A 21,525-nucleotide genomic window follows, 5' to 3' on the forward strand; every position below is an offset into this window, starting at 1 on the left:
CTGAAAAGCCAGAGCAAGCTGCACAGCTATCTCTGAAGCCAGCACAGCAAGAGGGAGAGCTGTGCAGCGGTTCTTGCTCTGCTGGCTTCCCAGCGAAGCAGATGAGGGACGGAAGGGAGCCCTTATGCTTTGCACAGCTATCGCTGAAGCCAGCACAACAAGAGGCGCTGCGCAGCTCTCCCTCTTGTTTTGAGTGTTATGCTGAGGTCTGTCTGTTTTTCCTATTTATTTTGCATTTCTGTGGCTCTTTTTTTGTGACTGGGTGGAACCAAGTTCAGCTACTGATTGATGGATTAGTTTGGTGACTGCAGTACATTGTTTACTGCTACAGATAGGTAGCCGTGTTGGTCTGCCATAGTCAAGACAAAATAAAAAATAAAAATAAATAAAAAATAAAATATCTGAATAAAAATATCTGAAGAAGTGTGCATGCACACGAAAGCTCATACCTAGAACTAACTTAGTTGGTCTTTAAGGTGCTACTGGAAGGAATTTTTTTATTTTGTCTTGACTATTGTTTACTGCTTTCATTTTATGGATCAATGGTCTCATTAGATAGTAAAATTCATGTCAAATTGCTGTTTTAGGGGTTGCTTTTAAAAGTCTGGAACAGATTAATCCATTTTGCGTTACTTTCTATGGGAAAGTGCGCCTTGGTTTTGGAACGCTTTGGTTTTAGAACGGACTTTTGGAACGGATTAAGTTTGAGAACCAAGGTACCACTGTACATGGATTGAAAATGTAGGTTAGAATTTGCATGGGTGCAGTCGAGATTGGTACACAAGAAACAATACTGGCAACGAACTTACATCATCTGCAAAGATGTGCAGCCTTTGCATCATAGTTCTTCTGAGAAGGTTTTTGGGGAGCATGCCATACGTAGCCAGTTTTACAATCTGCAAAAGAAAACACATAACATTGGCTATCTCAAGGTCTCAGAAATCTTCAGCCTGCTAATACAGAATTAAATAAGAGAATTTTATTTTATCTTTCATTTTAAATAAAAAGATAAAGTTCTAAACACCCACCTTTCTTAATTGGCCTGACTTGAACCCCTAGCTACACCTAAAATGTTTTCTCAAGTCTCTATCTGCACCTACCTTTTTTAAAAAAAGAAATCCCCACTTTTGTTTGCTGTTTTGGGCACTTTAAAGAAGTCATAGACAGCAATGCTTGTGTGTCAATGCTTCCTTCTTCGTCCCTTTACAATGTGGCTGGGAATGTCAGGTTGCGTGGTGAGTTCCCGTCCCCCCCCCCAGTGGAAATAATGACACATGACACAATTATTAAGGTTAATGGGTTAAATAAGACCACAACTTTATTGGTTACAGGTAATGAGCGGTATTGGCTTAGGCATTGGTCCTAACCGACTATATCAGACTTCAGCCCGTCCGCTTGAAGTCCGGGAAGGGTTAACCACCAGTAGGGGGAGTCCTGCTGATGCACATCAACTAGGAACTCCCCGGGGTCACTGATTGGGGGGGCGTGCCTTAGGACCTCACCTCCCCAGGCTTCGGACAGGGCCACACCCCCCGGAATCCTTTATCGGACTACCCTTTAATATGTGGGGCAGGTGATGGCGCTACCTCCCGTCTTCCATCTACAGAACAATATCAATGCCTAACCACCAAGTGTGCATGCACACGAAAGCTCATACCAAGAACTAACTTAGTTGGTCTTTAAGGTGCTACTGGAAGGAATTTTTTTATTTTGTTTTGACTATGGCAGACCAACACGGCTAGCTCATCTCACCTTGTATCCTATTATCATTATATGGAGTTGAACATATATAGTTCAAGTTATTTTGGGGGAGGAAGGGTGGGATGTCAAATGAATAAATAATAATAATAATAAATAGGACACAAAACAAATTTAACTTGATATTAAAGAAGGGCAGCGGCAGGTGGGGAATGCAGGACACATCTCCCAGTTTTAAGGTACTGTGTAGCTTTGTCTTTAACTGCGGGCATTGAAGCCTATAAAAATTATTTGCTTAGCGATTTGCTCAAGATGAACAGGCCTATTAATAGCAAAGGTGAATAAGATCTATGGGCCAATGTTCATCTATACAAAGGAACAACAGCTGAGTGCTAACAACAACAACAACAACAACAACAACAACATGCCAACCATCTGACCAGTGTTAAGAGACTCAACAACAACAACAACAACAACAACAACAACAACATGCCAACCATCTGACCAGTGTTAAGAGAACAACAACAACAACATGCCAACCATCTGACCAGTGTTAAGAGACTCAGATATATAAGCTAGGGGCCAAATGACTCCTTAAACCAAGGTTATAGGCTCTAAATGGAATGTCTAGTTGCCATTTGGGGGCAAGACGGCTCTAAAGTAATATTTTTCAAATGATGGACTGACTGCGATTGATTCTCCATTAAACATCTGGCCAGTTCAGATGACAACCTTGAGCTAGGTTGAGAACTTTGAGAACTTAAAGAAGGAAAGTTACTTGGTCCAGGGACAATCCACATATATACTGGCCTACTCCAACCTCTTTTTCTTAATAGCGACAGCTCCTGCACAGAAAAATAGCATTTTGGTTCCAGAAATTCATTCCAGTTGTGCAGATAAAATCTAACTGATAGAATTCTACAGGATGAGGTATTAGTCCATATCCAATGATTCCCAGGCATGCATCTCCAGATGGTGGAAATGTCAGGCCCATTCTGGCACCCAGGCATCTTCACTTGATTGCAAGTGGTCAAAAGTCAGGTGCAAAATGCGCCTGGCGCCTGGCTAATTTCGAACACTGCATCTGACTGGGTTGTGCCAGCTCTGGGAGACTTCCAGCGAATCATAAAACCACAGTAAAACATCACACCTTAAAAACTTGACCCTAAAGATCTGAATATGCCGATATGCTCCTTTGCATAAAAACTGGAAAGCTGTACAGACTTTACCCAAAGGGAAACTGTTATATAAAAGCAAACCTCAAAACAGAGGACTTCTAATTCTAGAACTGTGGCTCTACCGTGCCAATCTGTCAAAGGGTGTACTTTTTTAAAAAATGCAATCAGCAATTTAATATCAGCTTACAGGATCAAGATGTGTGTCTTAGGTTTAAGCTTTAGCTTAGGTTGAAAAGTGCGAAATAAAGTGATGAAAAAATAACCAACAAATAATCGGAATTGTGAAAATCAAAACAGACATTAGTCATTGCAAAATGCTGATATATGTGTAATTTAATATCCTGTGTAAGGTATTTAATATAGGAACTAATCTAAAGTAACTTCCTCTGCAGTTAATAGTCACTAAACAATTCTGGAAGACGGTCAACAAAAGTAATTGGAAAACTCTGGAGGGAGAGAGGATCCTTTGCTTCAATTTTTTTTTATTTTTTTTGCAGTGCATATCAATGTTAAACTTCAATTCCCAATAACCAGATCTGCAGAAAAACTCATGACGAGTGCAAGTTCTATTATACTTGTCAGATCTCTTGAGCAACACAATCCTCTTCCTTTTTACTCAAAAATTACTGTTTCCAGTAAAGCTTACTTACTCCCAAGCAAGTGCATATGAGAACCATAAGAAACCTATATTAATTGCTGGTGTTCCCACTCTGAACATGGTTTAGTTCCCCAGCTTTTCTAATGAACACCCCAGAATTGAGGTCCTTGAGATCCTTCATCCCCTGTTTGCAAAACACACTGAAAAATATTTTGCCCATTTTGTTTTAAAACGTCTACTTTTATTTTAATTTTTTTTTACATAAACCTGCCTTCAGATTTGGAGTTAAGAACTCTTGGAGTGCATTATAATAAGAACTGCTGTGTCGTTTTGCATCTGGAATTGCTTTCTCGTCAGGGCAGTTTCAACAGTTTTACGTCTAGGATTTGTTTACAGTAGAAACTACTATATTTTTCAGGTGCTTTTTGTGTGTGTGTGTGTGTGTGTGTGTGTGTGTGCATTAAATCCTGAATAAAAGCCACAAAAGATGCCATAAATGTTAGTTTTCAATAGACAGTTTACAAAGCCAGTAAGAGCAATGCAATCTGGAAGGAACATAAAAGCCACAAGTCGAAAGCCAGAAACTTTCACTTCCAACCTTCAAGTCGTCACGTGCTCCTCTTTCAAATACAACGGAGAGAGCTCTATACATATGCCGGCAGAGTGGTTTTACACAATTGCACCTCATATTACAGTTGGCTTAAAAAACCCACCTTGGCTAAATTAAAGGAGATTCAAGATATTTTTCTTTTGTTCAAATCAGGCTCCTGGGGCGCTACCTTGAATTGGGGGGAAAGAGATTCAATCCTCGCCCTGTACTGCAACGATCCCCAATACTACTCAAATTGCACCCCTGTATTCTGCCTTCATGTTTCCCCCTCTACAGTTTATAGCTGCTCTAGGGACATGGGTTCATTCCAGTCTCCTGATCCAAGCTGAGCCACCCTCAAATACGGCTAGGAGATTCAATCACAGAGTTTTCTCACGTAACATGCAGTTGGGCCCTCTTGATGACATGGTTTGGACTGGAGGGTCGTATTGATTTTAGAAATGCATACCCCTCACACATCACCAGTCTGTTCCCAGGTTGGCTTGCAAGCAAAAATGAAAGCTATAATGCAGCTACTAAATATACTCCCATCAATAAAACATAGAAAAACCACCACCAGAGATTTATGAACTCCCACTTATAGCAGGAGGAGAACGTGGAAAGAGAGACTTTTCAGTTGCTTATATCCTCAGGACTCATTGTCAGTCCCAATAACATCAGAATAGCAACATCAGTTCATAAGGCAACATCTATTTCATCTTTAATTATTTGATTGTTGTTATCATGTTCTTTAGCAACAAATTGCCACCTCTTTAAGTGAAACGTGCTCTCTGCTGGATCGTGGCACAACTTGTGAACAGGAGTTAGATGCATTAACCAAAGCAGAGAAAGAATTAAGTCACAAATGAATTTAACTCACAAATGAGATGTGGGCATATGCATCCCTTTCTCAACCCATGCAGAGTTTGTCACTTTCTGCATAGTTTGTCACTAGTTTGGAAGACTAGCACTAACCATAATTTCTGAATTCAGACATCATGGTAGACAGTAAACCACACGCAAAGGGAGTGAGTGGAAGAACGCTTTCTCAGTTCTCCAAATTATGGTGTGGGGCATTGTCAGGACAAAGCAGACACTAGCTGGGTCAGCCAACTCTTGATTTCATTTGGTTCACATTATTCAAAAAAGTAGTTCTGTGGTTCTTCAGTTTGCATTTCTATTCACATGTGTCTTGGCCTGTACATAGGAATTAGCAGCTGAGAAGCATTATGGGGTGAGGAAGTCCAACTCCTTGAAATCAGGGACTATCAGATGGGGAACCCCCTTGACAGGACGTCAAGTACTTGGGCTGCTAGTTGCTTATCCCTCTTCTAAAATATAATATAAAAATTCAACGGGGGAAAAAAGCAAAATGCTAACATTAAGCAGTTCCTGAAAAGTTTGGACAAGCTCTCTAGTAAGGAACTAATAAAACTGCCAAACAGACAGCTGTGAAGAAAATATATAAAATATATATAATTTTAAAATGTGTATATATAAATACACCCATATAATAGTTGGAAAGGCAGAGATCTGGAAGAAGTAACTAAACTTTCCAAGAAAATCTGGCCGACTCATTATTATTTGAGAAGACATTGGTATAATGAAGCAAATTCAAGAAGAAAAATCTGGTTCAAAAATTGAATAATGCTGATTCCAGCACACAAAAAACCACTGGAAAAGTGATCTGTTAAGAGAGATAGTGTATGGTATCAGCAAAAAAAAGGTGAAAAGAAAACCCAGTTATTGGTGGAAGTCTTTGGATAAAGTGCCATTCTTCTTTTAAATATGCTGGTGAGAGGTGGTTTGCTAATTAACTAATGGAAGCATTAGAACCAAAAAGCTGCCTGCATGAGCCCTAAATACCGTATTTTTCCATGTACTGTATAAGACAACCTTTTTTCTGATTTTTTTTTTTTTTTTGTGTGATAAATTGAGGGTCGTCTTATAGATGGGTTAATATGCTAAGTAAGTGAGGGCCGGTGCTGCGGCAGTAGCAGGGAAATGTTGGAGAGGAGGCTGCTTACCCGCTCTTCCCGGCTTAGGAAGAGTATTTGGTTTGTGCCAGTATGCAGTGTATTACGGCACCAGTTCCGTCAGCCAGAGCGGGGGATCATCAAAAAGCTGCTCAACAGCTCAGCGAACTTACAAAAGCAGCTCAACAACTATTGTGGGCTCCCCAAAAGAGGGGTCTTATACATGGGGTCGTGTTATACACAAAAAAATACGGTAAAATGAAGTGCAAGGAATGAAAAGGAAGGTACCTTAAACCAAACTAGACCCCCTAGTCTATCTAAGTTCAGTATCTTCATTGATCAAAACCGTTGAGAATCTCTGCCAGTCTTTTCCAGCCCTACCTAGAAATGCCATAGATGGAACTGGAATCTTTCTGCGTGCAAAGTGTAGACTTCCACTATGCTACTGCCCTTCTGAGTCATTGGTTTTGTAGTTAAAAGTTAGTCTCAGACTGGGAAACCTCACCTTCCCAGAAGAACTATAGGGGAAGAATAACAAAATGGGTGTACATTTAGGCAGAGAGGTCTTCCATAAACAGAAGAGATTTAACTTAGAGAAGAGAAATTAAAAGAAAAAATGGTATATAGCAAGACGCGGGTGGCGCTGTGGGTAAAAGCCTCAGCGCCTAGGGCTTGCCGATCGAAAGGTCGGCGGTTCAAATCCCTGCGGCGGGGTGCGCTCCCGCTGCTCGGTCCCAGCGCCTGCCAACCTAGCAGTTGGAAAGCACCTCCGGGTGCAAGTAGATAAATAGGGACCGCTTACCAGCGGGAAGGTAAACGGTGTTTCCGTGTGCGGCTCTGGCTCGCCAGAGCAGCGATGTCACGCTGGCCACGTGACCCGGAAGTGTCTCCGGACAGCGCTGGCCCCTGGCCTCTTAAGTGAGATGGGCGCACAACCCCAGAGTCTGTCAAGACTGGCCCGTACGGGCAGGGGTACCTTTACCTTTACCTTTTATAATATAGGAACCATGCACAGTTTCTCTGAAATACATAGAATTACAAGGGGGGGGGGGGGGGACACACATTATAGAGAATTAGGCTACTTTTCCACTTGTAAAAACTATACAGTTCTAAGCTAAAATGACTTGCATGCCAAATTTGATAGACCTTAGTTCCAACTGCCTTATTTCTGGATTTCAACTACAATACAATTTGAATTCTAAAGTAGAGTTGTGCAGCAGTGCTTTTTTCAAGAAGGGAATTGCAATTATCGCATGGTGGAATGGAAGTTTGCATCTTTCCCCCACAATATTTTTTCCAAATACATGAAGATAAGCAATTTTTATGGGAGAACAACTGAAATAAGTGCACATTCATTCCCAAATGAATGGAGCTCTTTCCGAGACAAAACAAACTTCTTAAACAACACAGCTGATTACAGCTATGATCCTTACACAATTTATTCAAAATTTTACTTTCAAAACTGATGCTACATTCTGCACTTTTAGGCAACTGCAGCACACAGAAACGCCATTTACCTTCCTGCCGCAGCGGTACTTCTTTATCTACTTGCACTTTGACGTGTTTTCGAACTGCTAGGTTGGCAGGAGCAGGGACCGAGCAACGGCAGCTTACCCCACCGCGGGGATTCAAACCGCTGACCTTCTGATCAGCAAGTCCTAGGCTCTGTGGTTCAACCCAAAGCGCCACTCGCGTCCCACCTAATCAATGTACTCAGCTTTGAATACTGGGATAGAGGAAGACAAAACCAGAGCCCATTTGATTTTAAAAGCAAACCTTTTAATGATTTTTTGGAAGGTTTTTCTCCACTTGTTCCTCTGTTAGTCTAGGCAAGTCTGCTGAAAAGTTATTAACTGGAATAGTCTACCACAGGGATGTCCAACCGCTCGACTGCGATTTGACAGGTCGACCCCTGGTTTATATTAAGTCGATTGCGGTCTCATTTTCCTGTGCGGGAAAATAATACTCTTCCTGTATTTGCGCACGATTTCAAGAACGGAAGATGGTGCTCCCTCCCAAAAAAATAGGCAGAAGTATTTGCTGTTTCTCCTAAAAAAAGGTCAATGACTTTGGCTTGCCCCCCTTAAAAAAAAGGTCAACATCTTAGGTCCGTCCCACCATGGGTAGATCACTGCTAGTTTTTTTATCCGGGAGCAGATCGCAGTCTCTTGGGAGTTGGACGTCCCTGGTCTATTACATCTCCTGGGTCCTGAATGATCTAAGGTGGGTTTTAACAACTGCACTGCCAGCACATAATCCAGAGTGAATGGAGGCAGCACAATTTTTCCATATCTAACTTTGAGGCATGTTAAGTTATGCTGCCCTCAAGTGTTCACTGGCCAACATGAGCGACTGACACAAAAAAATAAAACTGAAAACCTATTTGTCATGAAAGGCTGATTTAGTCAAAGAATCTATCATTCATCTGTAAGTCGGTTTCTGAAAACTTTTATTTTAAACTGCAATCGTTACTACTGCTGCTGCTGCTAAGTGACTTACCGTACTTTTCCGTGTAGAAGACTATATTTTTTTCTTTTAAAAATCATGCTAAAAAATTGGGGTCGTCTTATACATGGGTAGTGAGTAGGGCGGATGTTTGATTGGTTGCTGCTGCATCTGTTAGCGGCTATTGTGCATGTGATTGGTTGCTGCATCGATAGGTGGTGTTGACTGACTGATGCTGCAGCAATTGGGCGGGCAATCGGCAGCTTCTGCCTGCGAGGGGACAGACGGGAGGCGGATTTTGTGACGCGTGCGGGTGAGCGATTTACAGCAATCCCCCCCCAAAAAAAGCTCAACAACCCTGTGTAATGTCCCCCCATTTTCTGAATTTTGTGTCCTCAAAAATAGGGGGGGGGGGCGTCTTATCCTTATAGATGGAAAAGTACGGCAACTACCAGTTAGGTCATCTAGGAGAAGAAAAGCTCTAATCCTAAACCTCCACTGCCTTGCGGAATATCCATGGGAGGGGGGGGGAAAGGCTCAGGAGTAAACCCTACAAAAATCACTCAGACTCAATACACCAAGCACCCCAAGAAAATGGACAGAACATGGCCCCTAACAAGTGTGATAAATATCAAGGATTTTAAAAGCTGGATTTAAGTTTTTTTTTAAAAAAAATTATTTATTAAAATGACAATGAAATTTCTCTTCAAAATAATTTGGCTAACGCCACAGAATCTGAATAACGAGAGGAGGGAAGGCAGTTTGACAAGAGATAGAGAAGCTGTTCAACCACATGGAACAGCATGGCAGAAGGCATGGAAATGAGATTTGGCGGCACAGAAACATTGAGACCGGCCACATGGGAGAGAACAAAAAGTTAAGGTGAGTGGAGAGACTCCATCAGGCAAGGCCTCCTTCCACCTGCCTTGCCCCACCCTCTGCTTCTCAATGTGTATTGTATTGTTTTATGTACCGTGGCTTGTCGCTGTTTTATTGATTATAGTTTAGATATTATTGCAACTGTTGAGTGGATTTCTGTTTAACTTTTATATGTTGATATTATTATTTTATACTATTCTAATTGATTGCTGAATGTTACTTTTTTGATGTAGGCTGCCTATTTTAAAGTTATGTTTTATTATCACATTTTTGTATTGCATTAGATTGTTATAAGACGTACATTTTTTGTTTCTTCAGCTTGTAAACTGCCTTGAGTAAGATAGAAAGGCGGTATACAAATTAAAAATGATGAAATGATGATAAGAAGTTAGGTGTAGAGACTGAGAGCTGTAAAATGAGGACCAGAAAACTGACTGGGGCGGCCACAGCTTCAGAAATGAAATAAACACATGGTGTTTTGAATTGCATTGCACTGTGGGCACTTGCTGTATAGTGCCTGCAATGTAATTAACCACCCGCTTAGTCCCATATAATCTAGCCTCATAATGTCACTCCCCACCCCTGCAAAAAAAGAGAGCTGATCATAGTGTGCTTGGTTACCCACCAACTATTATGTCCAATAGAGACACCACCATTTTCTCATTCTAATCTCATGCAGCAAGCCCCTTCAACTGCAAAGATGTGACAGTCTCTTAATGATTGCATGGGAAGGCTCTCAATGCTAGGACCTTGCCACTGCTTCATGTGGGAGGCAAATGAGGCGCTGTGGGTTAAACCACAGAGCCTAGGACTTGCCGATCAGAAGGTTGGCGGTTCGAATCCCTGCGATGGGGTGAGCTCCCGTTGCTCGGTCCCTGCTCCTGCCAACCTAGCAGTTCGAAAGCACGTCAAAGTATTGATGTTTTGACTTGTAACACGTGAGCCGCTTTGAGGTCATTTGTAACAGAAAGGAATATAGAATCATAGAATTGTAGAGTTGCAAGGGATGCGGGTGGCGCTGTGGGTTAAACCACAGAGCCTAGGGCTTGCCAATCAGAAGGTCGGCGGTTCGAATCCCCGCAACGGGGTGAGCTCCCATTGCTCGGTCCCTGCTCCTGCCAACCTAGCAGTTCGAAAGCACGTCAAAGTGCAAGTAGATAAATAGGTACCACTCCGACAGGAAGGTAAATGGCGTTTCCGTGCACTGCTCTGGTTGGCCAGAAGCGGCTTAGTCATGCTGGCCACATGAACTGGAAGCTGTACGCCGGCTCCCTTGGCCAATAAAGCAAGATGAGCGCCGCAACCCCAGAGTCGGCCACGACTGGACCTAATGGTCAGGGGTCCCTTTACCTTTAGGGCCGAGATGAGAGCACATGCCACTGTGGCACTCTGCCTGCAATATGGTCTACTTGAAATGAAGGCAGAACATTGCATAGAGAAGTCATTTAGAGAGGCAGGACGATAGAAGGGGTGCTCACTTACTGCAGTTGGGTCCCTTAGATGAAGCTGAGCTGCTGTCACCTGTTTGAAGCCACCAGGGTATCTATAATACAAAACGAAAGAATCCAGAAAATTCAGAAGCGTATCTAAATAAGAGATGGATAGCAAAGATTGCCATCTTGCAAATAAAAACATGCCTATTCTTAATGTAAGTTCGCTTGCTAGTGAAATGCATTGTTTATGGTTTTATAAGTATTTTATTGATGTTGATTCATATCATCTTGTCGTTTCATTGATATTTTCGGAACCAACCATATTCACGTGACTGATTTGTGTTAACTGTTTTCCACATTTCTAGTTACAAGTAGGTAGCCGTGTTGGTCTGCCGTGGTCAAAACAAAATAAAAAAAATCCTTCCAGTAGCACCTTAGAGACCAACTAAGTTTGTTATAATAATAATAATAATAATAATAATAATAATAATAATAATAATAATTTATTATTTGTACCCTGCCCATCTGGCTGGGTTTCCCCAGCCACTCTGGGCGGCTTCCAACAGAGATGAAAAATACACTAAAATGTCACATATTAAAAACTTCCCTGAACAGGGCTGCCTTCAGATGTTTTCTGAATGTCAGGTAGTTGTCCATCGCCTTGACATCCGATGGGAGGGCATTCCACAGGGCGGGCGCCACCACCGAGAAGGCCCTCTGCCTGGTTCCCTGCAACTTGGCCTCTCGCAGTGAGGGAACCGCCAGAAGGCCCTCGGAGCTGGACCTCAGTGTCCGGGCAGACCGATGGGGGAGGAGACGCTCCTTCAGATATACTGTGAGCTTTCGTGTGCATGCACACTTCTTCAGATACCCGAAAGCTCATACCAGTAACACGAAAAGCTCATACCAATAGCAAACTTACTTGGTCTCTAAGGTGCTACTGAAAGGATTTTATTTTTATTTTTATTAATATTCCATATTGAATTTTAAATGGCTGTATCCTGTCCTGGGACTTGCTAGTGAAGGGCAGATAAGAATAATATTAATAATTTGTATGTTATGTTATGAGAGCTCCAAGTTTGGAGCTGGAAAGGATGGCGGGGCTTGCTGGATTGGCCCTGTGTGCCTCAGCAGTGCAGCAGCCAAACATCCCCTTGCCAGCTTCCCCACTTTGGAGCTGGAGAGGCAATTGTCCCCATCCACTTCTGCAACTCCAAGGTTAGAAGAAAGGCTCAGACTTGTTATGGTTGCTCAAGGACGGCAGCACATTTGCTGTAGTGAGCAAAAATATAGAACACCCTGACACGGGGCTATTTGCTAAAAAAACCACACCCTTTACAATGGGAGTTGCACGAGCATTTCCAATAAATATTAGCATATCTTATGATAAAAATACAAAGCTTCCCTTTTCCGACTTTCTACCAGTAACAACATTCAAAGCCATTTACAGTACAGTGGTACCTCAGGTTAAGTACTTAATTCGTTCCGGAGGTCCGTACTTAACCTGAAACTGTTCTTAACCTGAAGCATCACTTTAGCTAATGGGGCCTCCTGCTGCTGCCGCACTGCCAGAGCACGATTTCTGTTCTCATCCTGAAGCAAAGTTCTTAACCTGAAGCACTATTTCTGGGTTAGCGGAGGCTGTAACCTGAAGCGTATGTAACCCGAGGTACCACTGTATATCCATATTTTACCAACAGTACTGATTTGTTCCATGTTTTTAATCCTTAAGATGTTGAAAGCTTACCCAGTATGTGATGAATACACCTTCTGCTCCCATTTGTTCCCGGAAAAAGCAATGTGCCTTGTGTTTATTATGACAACATGATCTCCAAGGTCACCTAAAAAAAAGAAAGAAAAAGGTTTTCAGTTAACAGGATCATCAGCAACCAAACTACTCCAGGTGTATAGCACAATTTCCTCCAGACAAACCATAAACTGTAAACAAGGGCAAGACACTAAGTCAAACCATAGCTTAGTTCACAGCAGTGCAGCAGCAGCAACAGGACCTGAGGAGGAGCACAGTAGTGATTACCTCCTCTTCAGGAGCCTGCAAACTTGTGTGCTCATGCTAAGCATGATTTGGCTTAGCATTATGTGCGAACTGAACCCATATCAAGGAACTATCTACGATCCTGTGCAATGTTGAGGAAACATGCATCAAAAGCAATAGTTTTCATGGCATCCATTACAGTGGTACCTCGATCTAAGAACAGTCCTGTTAACGAATGATTCGGGCAACGCATTCACTCCACAAAACCAGAAGTAGGTGTTCCGGCTAGCAAACTTTGCCCCGGAAGCCGAACGGTGGAAAGGCACCGGCGGCGGGAAGCCTCATTTGGGAAAGCGCGCCTCGGTTTAAGAACGCTTTCGGCTTAAGAACAGACCTCCGGAACGAATTAAATTCGTAAAGGGAGGTACCACTGTTCTGGCAAAGCTCATAAGTCATGCCCTCATTGGCTACAGAGGGGTGTGCAATGTGCAGCCAGCAAGCTACTCAATTTGTGAAGTGTGCATTTGGTTTAGGTTTCAGTAGCCGCAGCAGCAGCAGGGGCAGCATGTCAACTTTTTTTTAAGAAGAAGAGAACATGAGAGTAATTCTGCATTTGCTCTGCATCTATTCTCAGATCTACTACATACAAAATATATTCTGCTCATAAGCAACAGGTTATCCTACATCAAAATGGGTGTATTTCACGGATAAGTGGCTGGGATTCTTGTAAAGCATGCTGATTTAGATGGGCCTTCATAAGATTCAGGAAAGTATTTCAGAAAGAAGGCATACCCGGGATCATTCAACACAGATTAATTATGCCTTAATAGTAAGGAGGGGACGCGGGTGGCACTGTGGGTTAAACCACAGAGCCTAGGACCTGCTGATCAGAAGGCCGGCTGTTCGAATCCCCGCAACGGGGTGAGCTCCCGTTGCTCAGTTCCTGCTCCTGCCAAACTAGCAGTTCAAAAGCACATCAAAGTGCAAGTTGATAAATGGCGGGAAGGTAAATGGCATTTCCGTGCGCTGCTCTGGTTTGCCAGAAGCGGCTTAGTCATGCTGGCCACATGACCTGGAAGCTGTATGCCGGCTCCCTCGGCCAGTAAAGCAAGATGAGCGCCGCAACCCCAGAGTTGGCCATGACTGGACCTAATGGTCAGGGGTCCCTTTACCTTTAATAGTAAGGAGATGTCACTTAATTTGAAAATTTACACGCAGACTGCTAACTGAGAGGACTCCAGTTCAACAACAACAAAAGGGTAATGCAAAACTCAGTTCATTCCACTCCAGCTTTAAACTCTCAATGTGATGCCCATGGGATCACTCTCTGGTCACAGAGACCCCCTCTGATGCCCTCAGAATCCACTCTTTGCCCTCCCTCTGAAATTAGGCTTGAAAGAATTCTATTGTACTCAACAGAACAGGTGACAGTGTTTGTGGTGCCCACAATTCCTCCAGCCTGAAAATGTGTTCATTGGCTTAAAAAGATTGTTGACCCCTGCTTTAAACAATAAAAACAAATCAGTGCTGATATAGCAAACATTTGAATCCCGAGCAGAACTCACTTAGTGCATGGTACACAGGCTTATGCTTCCCCTGAAGTCTGATGGCAGTGATGGCTGCAATTTTTCCTGGCGGTTGCATCTTCGCATCTATAAGATACCAGGCTCGAGCAAATGTGGCCCATTGCTTTAAAGGAATATTGGATAATGGTTAGCATATAGAAATATTATTATTCCCAGTAAACAAAAATACATGTGCTCATCTCAGTGAGCCATCCCCAGCGCACGTTCCTTGATCTATGTGACATTAAGAACTGTGGTTTGTCTATTAGGACTGGTTGCATTAAAATAAAATGAAACACCAACGTGCCTAAAGATACATTTTTGCTGCCCTGGGACACAGAAGATGGTCAACAATGAGAGATTCCAACATGTAGTTGGAAAGCAACAGTGGCATCCAAGCCATAATTTCTCCAGGTTTTTTTTTTTTTTTACCTCAATCCTATGCAGTATAGGTGCACCAACATAACTGAAAATAATAGGCTTAAGTGCACCTAACTCTGCATAGACCGCACACGCCTACTTGGGAGTAAGTCCGCTTATATGCAGTGGGAATCAGTTCAAAGTAAACATGCATCAGGCTGAAGCCATATTTTAAAGTCATTCAGAAGTTGACATTCAGAACAAATTCAGATGTAAGGAACAACATTATAATAGTTCTGTAGCACGTTAATGCATATGGTATATGCCATAATTAGAGTTCCTAACATAACCCTCAATTAATGGGTTAAGCGGGGGGGGGGGTGTCACACACCACTTGCCACATGCAAACGTGCATAATGAGACTCAGAGGTAATTTCCCTTTAAAGCAGTGGCTCTCCAGATTTTCGCTGATCCCGCATAATTCAACAGCCCAGCCAGCATAGTCAATGATCATGGTAGTTGTAAAGGTAAAGGTAAAGGTACCCCTGCCCGTACGGGCCAGTCTTGACAGACTCTGGGGTTGTGCGCCCATCTCACTTAAGAGGCCAGGGGCCAGCGCTGTCCGGAGACACTTCCGGGTCACATGGCCAGCGTGACATCGCTGCTCTGGTGAGCCAGAGCCGCACACGGAAACGCCGTTTACCTTCCCGCTGGTAAGCGGTCCCTATTTATCTACTTGCACCCGGAGGTGCTTTCGAACTGCTAGGTTGGCAGGCGCTGGGACCGAGCAGCGGGAGCGCACCCCGCCGCAGGGATTCGAACCGCTGACCTTTCGATCGGCAAGCCCTAGGCGCTGAGGCTTTAACCCACAGTGCCACCTGTAGTTGTAGTCCAGCAAAAAAATCTGGAGGGTCACAACGCCCAGCCTACAGGAAGTCCGCAAGCAGGACCCAACTTGTGACTCCCCAGCATACTGCCTCCGACAGTGGAGGGCAGCACATAACCATCTTGGTTGAAACAGGCAAGAGAAGGAACAAGTCCCTTGTCCTTTCCTGGTCACTTTTCTGGGGAGCCTACGCAAGAGGTGCCCCTGAAAGCCTACTCTTCCGGAAAAGAGAAGGAAACCAATAAGCATTGCATTTTTACACCCAGAAGGAAATGGGGAGACACTGTTATATGGCACCCCGACCTCAATGCTGGAGGCAGAACATGGTTTTACCTAAAGAGCTTTGGCTTGCGATTTATACAACCGAGCAATCACACGTTCCCACTAAATATATATGAGTTTATTTGGTAACGTTCATGGATTATCTGACATATCTGGTACCAAATAAAAACCTTGCGTTCCACTATGGGATATATTTTGCATCACCTATTCATCATTATTAACGTTGTAATCTCAGGAGGGAGGGTGGTACAGTATAACAATTCAGTTAATAGCAATAATATTAACCATGTGACTTTATTCTTGACTACAACAGCAACACATTTCAGCGACGGCTACAGATCCCTTTACGCCCCAGCTGCCCGATTTAAAACGGAAGACGCATTTGCAGCGCGCCGAGTCCCTCCAGACCTTTTGCAATACATTAAGGGCAACCCCCCCCCACTTAAAGAATGCGGATTCACTCCGGATTAAGGCGCGCAGCCAGCCCGGCCCCGGTGCCTTTCCGAGGGGGAGGCCGGGGCTCCCTCCTGGTACCTGCGCGGCCTTGGTGAAGCTGGCCATGGCGGCTCCCGGAGGCTGAGGCCTCGCCGTCCAAGCGGCCTCTCTTGCCGGCCGCCAGCGGAAGGAGGGCGGCGTGCGGCGGCCGAGGCCTGTAGCTCCTCCTCGGGAAGCGGAAGCGGCGGCGCCGCCGAGGGAGAGGCGGAGGCGGGAAGCGGGCGCCCGGCGGGCGACGGGGCCCTCATGGACCGCCACCTCCTCTTCGTCAGCTGGCGAGGCCGGCGAGGGGAGGCCGGAGCCGAAGGCCGCCCAGGTGCGCGCTTATGCCAGGTTTCGTTCACGTGTGCGCGTGTGAATGTCGCGTCTTTCTTGCAGGTTTCATTCACGTGAACGCTGTGTGTTTAATCCCAGGTTTCATTCACGCGTATGCATGTGAATGTCGTGCGTTTATTCCAGGTTTAATTCACGTGTGAATGTCGCGTCTTTCTTGCAGGTTTCATTCACGTGTACGCTGTGTGTTTAATCCCAGGTTTCATTCACGTGTATGCATGTGAATGTCGTGTGTTTATTCCAGGTTTAATTCACGTGTGAATGTCGTGTGTTTCTTGCCGGTTTAATTCACGTGTGGATGTGTGAAGGCTGTGTATTTAATCACAGGTTTAATTCACGTGTATGCATGGGAATGTTGTGTGTTTATTGCAGGTTTGATACGTGTGTGAATGTTGTGTGTTTATTGCAGGTTTAATTCACGTGTACACGTGTGAATGTCATGTGTTTCTTGCAGGTTTCATTCACATGTGGACTTCATTTGCATATTGTCTCCCTCCCATGTTGGCATGTGAACCTCATTTGCTTATTGCAGTATAATTCATGTGCATGTGTGTGAACTTTGTGTGTTTTTTGCAGGTTTAATGCACGTGTACAGTGTGAACCTATTGTTTATTGCTGGTTCAATTCAGGTGTACAGTGTGAATCTCATTTGCTTATTGCCAGTTTAATTCATGTGTGTGCATGTGAACCTTATTGGTTAATTGCAAGTTTCATTCACGTGTATGTGTGTAAACTTCGTGTGTTTATTGCAGATTTAATAAACGCGTACGGATATGAACCTCCCTTGCTTATTGTTGCCCTCCCATGTTGGCATATGAACCTCATTCGCTTATTGCGGTATCATTCACATTTATGTGTGAACCTCGTGTGTTTATTGCTGGTTTAATTCATGTGTATGCATGTGGACCTTCTTGGTTTATTGCAAATTTCATTCACGTGTATGCGTGTGAATGTCATGTTTATTGCAGATTTCATTTATGTACAGTGGTTCCTCGCAAGACGAAATTAATTCGTTCCGCAAGTTTTTTCGTCTTGCGAGTTTTTCGTCTTACGAAGCACGGTTTCCCATAGGAATGCATTGAAAATCAATTAATGCGTTCCTAGGGAGACCGCCTTCAGACCAGATCCGGGGACAGTCTGTCCCCGGACCTCTTCTGAAGGCTGGCGGGGGGAGAAGGGCTTTTCTTCCCACCGCCAGCCTTCAGAACAGCCTTCTGAATGTTGGCGGTGGGGAGGAAAACCTTCCTCCCACCGCAAGCCCCGGGAACAGAGGAGAATCGCTGCGCACCTTCTCCTGTTCCCGGACCTGTCCTGAAGGCTTGTGGTGGGAGGAGGGCTTTCCTCCCTACCGCCAACATTCAGAAGGCTGTTCTGAATGTTGGCGTGGGGAGGAAAAACCCTCCTCCCACCGCAAGCCCCGGGAACAGAGGAGAATCGCTGCGCGCCTTCTCCTCTGTTCCCGGACCTCCCACCACAAGCCTTCAGGACAGGTGCTGCGCTTCCCCGCTGTCCCCGGAGATTTCCCTATGGGCTTTCATCTTGCGAAGCAAGCCCATAGGGAAATTCGTCTTGCGAAGCCGCTAAAAAAATCTGAAAACCCTTTCGTCTTGTGGGTTTTTCGTTTAGCGAGGCATTCGTCTTGCGGGGCACCACTGTATAAGCATGTGAACCTCATTTGCTTATTGTCATCCTGGTTCATAGCTATATACTAGAGATATTTTGGCATGCATGCTATTGTAAATTTAAGGAATGCTTAATAAGGATGGAATGTGGATTCTTGTGTTCCTATGATGCTTTTTGCACATAAACTAAAATTCGTATTTTGCAGGTTTGACTGCTGAAAGTATTTATAACTTATTAGAAACAAACTGCAGTACCTCACTAAACACAAAAGTTGAAGATTTCCCAGGTAAGTGAAACAGCAAATATTAGCATATGCCATGTTTTCAGACATTGGGGACTCGCAGGGGATCGGTAGGTCCAACCTGTGTTGCTTGTGAACCTCCCAGAAGCGTCTGACTTGCCACTGTTGAAAACAGAAAAATCTCTATAAATTTTAAATGTTTTCAGGTCTGTGCTTGAGATGCCAGTTACTGTAATTTCTAAAGTCACAGCAGTCATTTATTGAGGGCCTCACAGATTTAGTTAACTGTATATGGCCACTAGAAAACAATGAAAAACAGCAGCAACTCGCAAACCTTTTTCATGCAAGAACTGGGGTGATGGGGAGGAAAGAGAGGATAGTTAAGAATGCAACAAAAAGACAATTGTTTACAGTAATATTTTGCATTTTGTTACTTAGTGTATATTTTTTGACAGAGCGTCTTGCAGTCCTTGACAGCCTTTGCAGTCCATTAAACATATCTGAAGATGGAAATGGGCTTTGGATACTAGCTACTAATACCCTTTCTTTCTTTCTTTCTTTCTTTCTTTCTTTTCCTTCCATTCTTTAGCTTGTTCACTTGTTGGGACTCCAGGTGTGAAGGGATGGTATTTTGCAATTCAGTCAATATGTGGGTTTTCTCAGGTGAGTTAGTACAAGTTGTATCATTATCTACAATGTTAATATAACTTGGCCGACCCTTACGGAATTTCCTTTTGATTCTATAGTTTTGCAGTTGTGACTGGGAGGACATCAATTTTGACCTGGAGGCAGATGAAAGCAAAATCTCTATTCAAAGAAATATCGAAGCGTGCCTTGGCGATTTTCAAAGTTTTGAGGACGACGACAGTAATAGCCGGGAATCCCAATCCCTGATTGAGTAAGCTGATTCAATATTTGATAATACACCCAAATAGTACAGTTTCAGAACCAGAAAACCTTGGCTGCAAACCAGAAAACCATGGGAATCATTGACTTTAGTAGGGTTGCACATAATTCACTTGGAGAGTCTGTAGGCAGGAGGCAATGCAAAGGTGGGGCGAAGTACCGTATTTTTCGCTCTATAGGACGCACCAGACCATAGGAGGGGGAGAACAGGAAACAATTTTTTTTTTCTTGTTCTTCCCCTCTAAAACAAGGTGCATTCAAGGTGCATTCACCCAAAGCCTCCGGAGCGCAGTGGGAGTTACCGCTGTGCTCTGGAGGCTTCAGGCGGCTACCTTGGAAGCCTGGAGAGCGAGAGGGGTCAGTGCGCACTGACCCCTCTCACTCTCCAGGCTTCAGTGAAGGCAACCTGAAGCCTCTGGAGCGTGCAGGAGTTCCCACTGGGCTCCGGAGGCTTCAGGTTCCTTTCGAACTGCTCTTTGGGGCTGGCGGGGGGAAGCGCTGCTTTCCCCCACCGCCAGCCCCAAAGAGCAGGTTGGGGAACAGCGCAAAGGCTGCGTGCAGCCTTGCCGCTGCCCCCCGAGCTTGTGGAGCTGGCGATGGGGGGAAGTGCTGCTTTCCCCCACCGCCAACCTCAAAGATCCCTGAAGCCTTTGGAGCGCAGTGGAACCTTGCTCCAAAGGCTTTGGGTTCCTTTCGCTGACCCAAAGCCTTTGGAGCACAGCGCGAGTTCCCGCTGCACTCCAAAGGCTTGAGGCTTCGGGGACAGCGTTTGTAGCCTCCACAGGGCTTCACCCCGCTGCCCTGCGGAGGCTTTGTGCAGCCATCCCTAAGCTAGAACAGCGAGGCGGAGCACTGCGCAGCGCTCCATTTCCCTGTTCTGGCTTTGGGCTTAGCCACGCAGCCTGCATTTGCTCTATAGGACGTACACACATTCCCCCTTACTTTTTGGAGGGGAAAAAGTGCGTCCCATAGAGCGAAAAATACAGTAGTTTTATCGCCACTGTACAAAAATGTCTGTGTGTTTTATAACTTTATTTTCAACCAAATGAGTCCCTCAAGATACATTGGTCATAGAATCATAGAATCATAGAGTTGGAAGAGACCACAAGGGCCATCGAGTCCAACCCCCTGCCAAGCAGGAAACACCATCAGAGCACTCCTGACATATGGTGGTCAAACCTCTGCTTAAAGACCTCCAAAGAAGGAGACTCCACCACACTCCTTGGCAGCAAATTCCACTGTCGAACAGCTCTTACTGTCAGGAAGTTCTTCCTAATGTTTAGGAAGAACAGTGGTGCCTCGGGTTACATACACTTCAGGTTACACACTCCACTAACCCAGAAATAGTGCTTCAGGTTAAGAACTTTGCTTCAGGATAAGAACAGAAATCGGGCTCCGGCGGTGCGGCAGTAGCAGGAGGCTCCATTAGCTAAAGTGGTGCTTCAGGTTAAGAACAGCTTCAGGTTAAGAATAGACCTCCAGAACGAATTAAGTACTTAACCCGAGGTACCACTGCAATTTGCAGGAAGCATAAGCAGTGAGACAATACAGGCATACCAGTTTTACAATGCAATTGTGATACAGAATCAATTATAAAGAGGGCATACCTTTTGAGAACTTGGCTAGAACACGTGAAATGCATTCATGGGCTGTGAAAACATGATTATGTTAGGCTGTTATGAGGCTGCATACAACAGCAGTTTTGAATAGGTCTTGGCCTTGTAAGCCTGGCAGTTTCTTCGAGAGGTTTTGACTGGTTGAATGTTAAAACATTATTTATTTCAGATATAAATGGTGCATGGCAGGTGTTGTTAATTTTACAAGAAAACTCTAAATGCCAACACAAGGGGGAGCCAGTGTGCTGATCACTGAAACATGTCAAACAGAAGTTGCTTCATCTCTTTAGCCTGAAATTCTAAACATACATACTGATGAATATACCCAACTGAACTCAGTTGGGTATGTTCTGAATAAACGTACAGAGGATTGTGTTATAAGTAGCAAAACAGTGTTAGTAAATGACTTGCTAGAGGGACATTTTTAGA

General features: G+C 44.1%; 2 protein-coding genes across 2 annotated transcripts in view; one reads left to right on the forward strand and one right to left on the reverse strand.

Moving 5' to 3' along the window:
• The window catches only part of MRPL13 (mitochondrial ribosomal protein L13), a 36,358-nt gene extending 19,784 nt beyond the window's left edge, over positions 1–16,574 (reverse strand). The window contains exons 1-5 of the mRNA XM_079984549.1: positions 16,417–16,574; positions 14,355–14,478; positions 12,544–12,637; positions 10,846–10,906; positions 810–896 (exon numbers count right to left, since the gene is read on the reverse strand). Coding sequence (XP_079840675.1) covers positions 810–896; positions 10,846–10,906; positions 12,544–12,637; positions 14,355–14,478; positions 16,417–16,443 — 393 coding nt within the window. The 5' untranslated portion in view covers positions 16,444–16,574. The remainder of the gene's footprint in view (positions 1–809; positions 897–10,845; positions 10,907–12,543; positions 12,638–14,354; positions 14,479–16,416) is intronic.
• MTBP (MDM2 binding protein) overlaps positions 16,571–21,525 on the forward strand; it is a 35,610-nt gene continuing 30,655 nt past the window's right edge. Inside the window, exons 1-4 of the mRNA XM_079984294.1 lie at positions 16,571–16,693; positions 18,539–18,619; positions 19,164–19,237; positions 19,321–19,472. Coding sequence (XP_079840420.1) covers positions 16,624–16,693; positions 18,539–18,619; positions 19,164–19,237; positions 19,321–19,472 — 377 coding nt within the window. The 5' untranslated portion in view covers positions 16,571–16,623. The remainder of the gene's footprint in view (positions 16,694–18,538; positions 18,620–19,163; positions 19,238–19,320; positions 19,473–21,525) is intronic.

The sequence above is a fragment of the Podarcis cretensis genome (assembly GCF_951804945.1).
Source record: "Podarcis cretensis genome assembly, chromosome: 7".
NCBI lineage: Eukaryota > Metazoa > Chordata > Lepidosauria > Squamata > Lacertidae > Podarcis > Podarcis cretensis.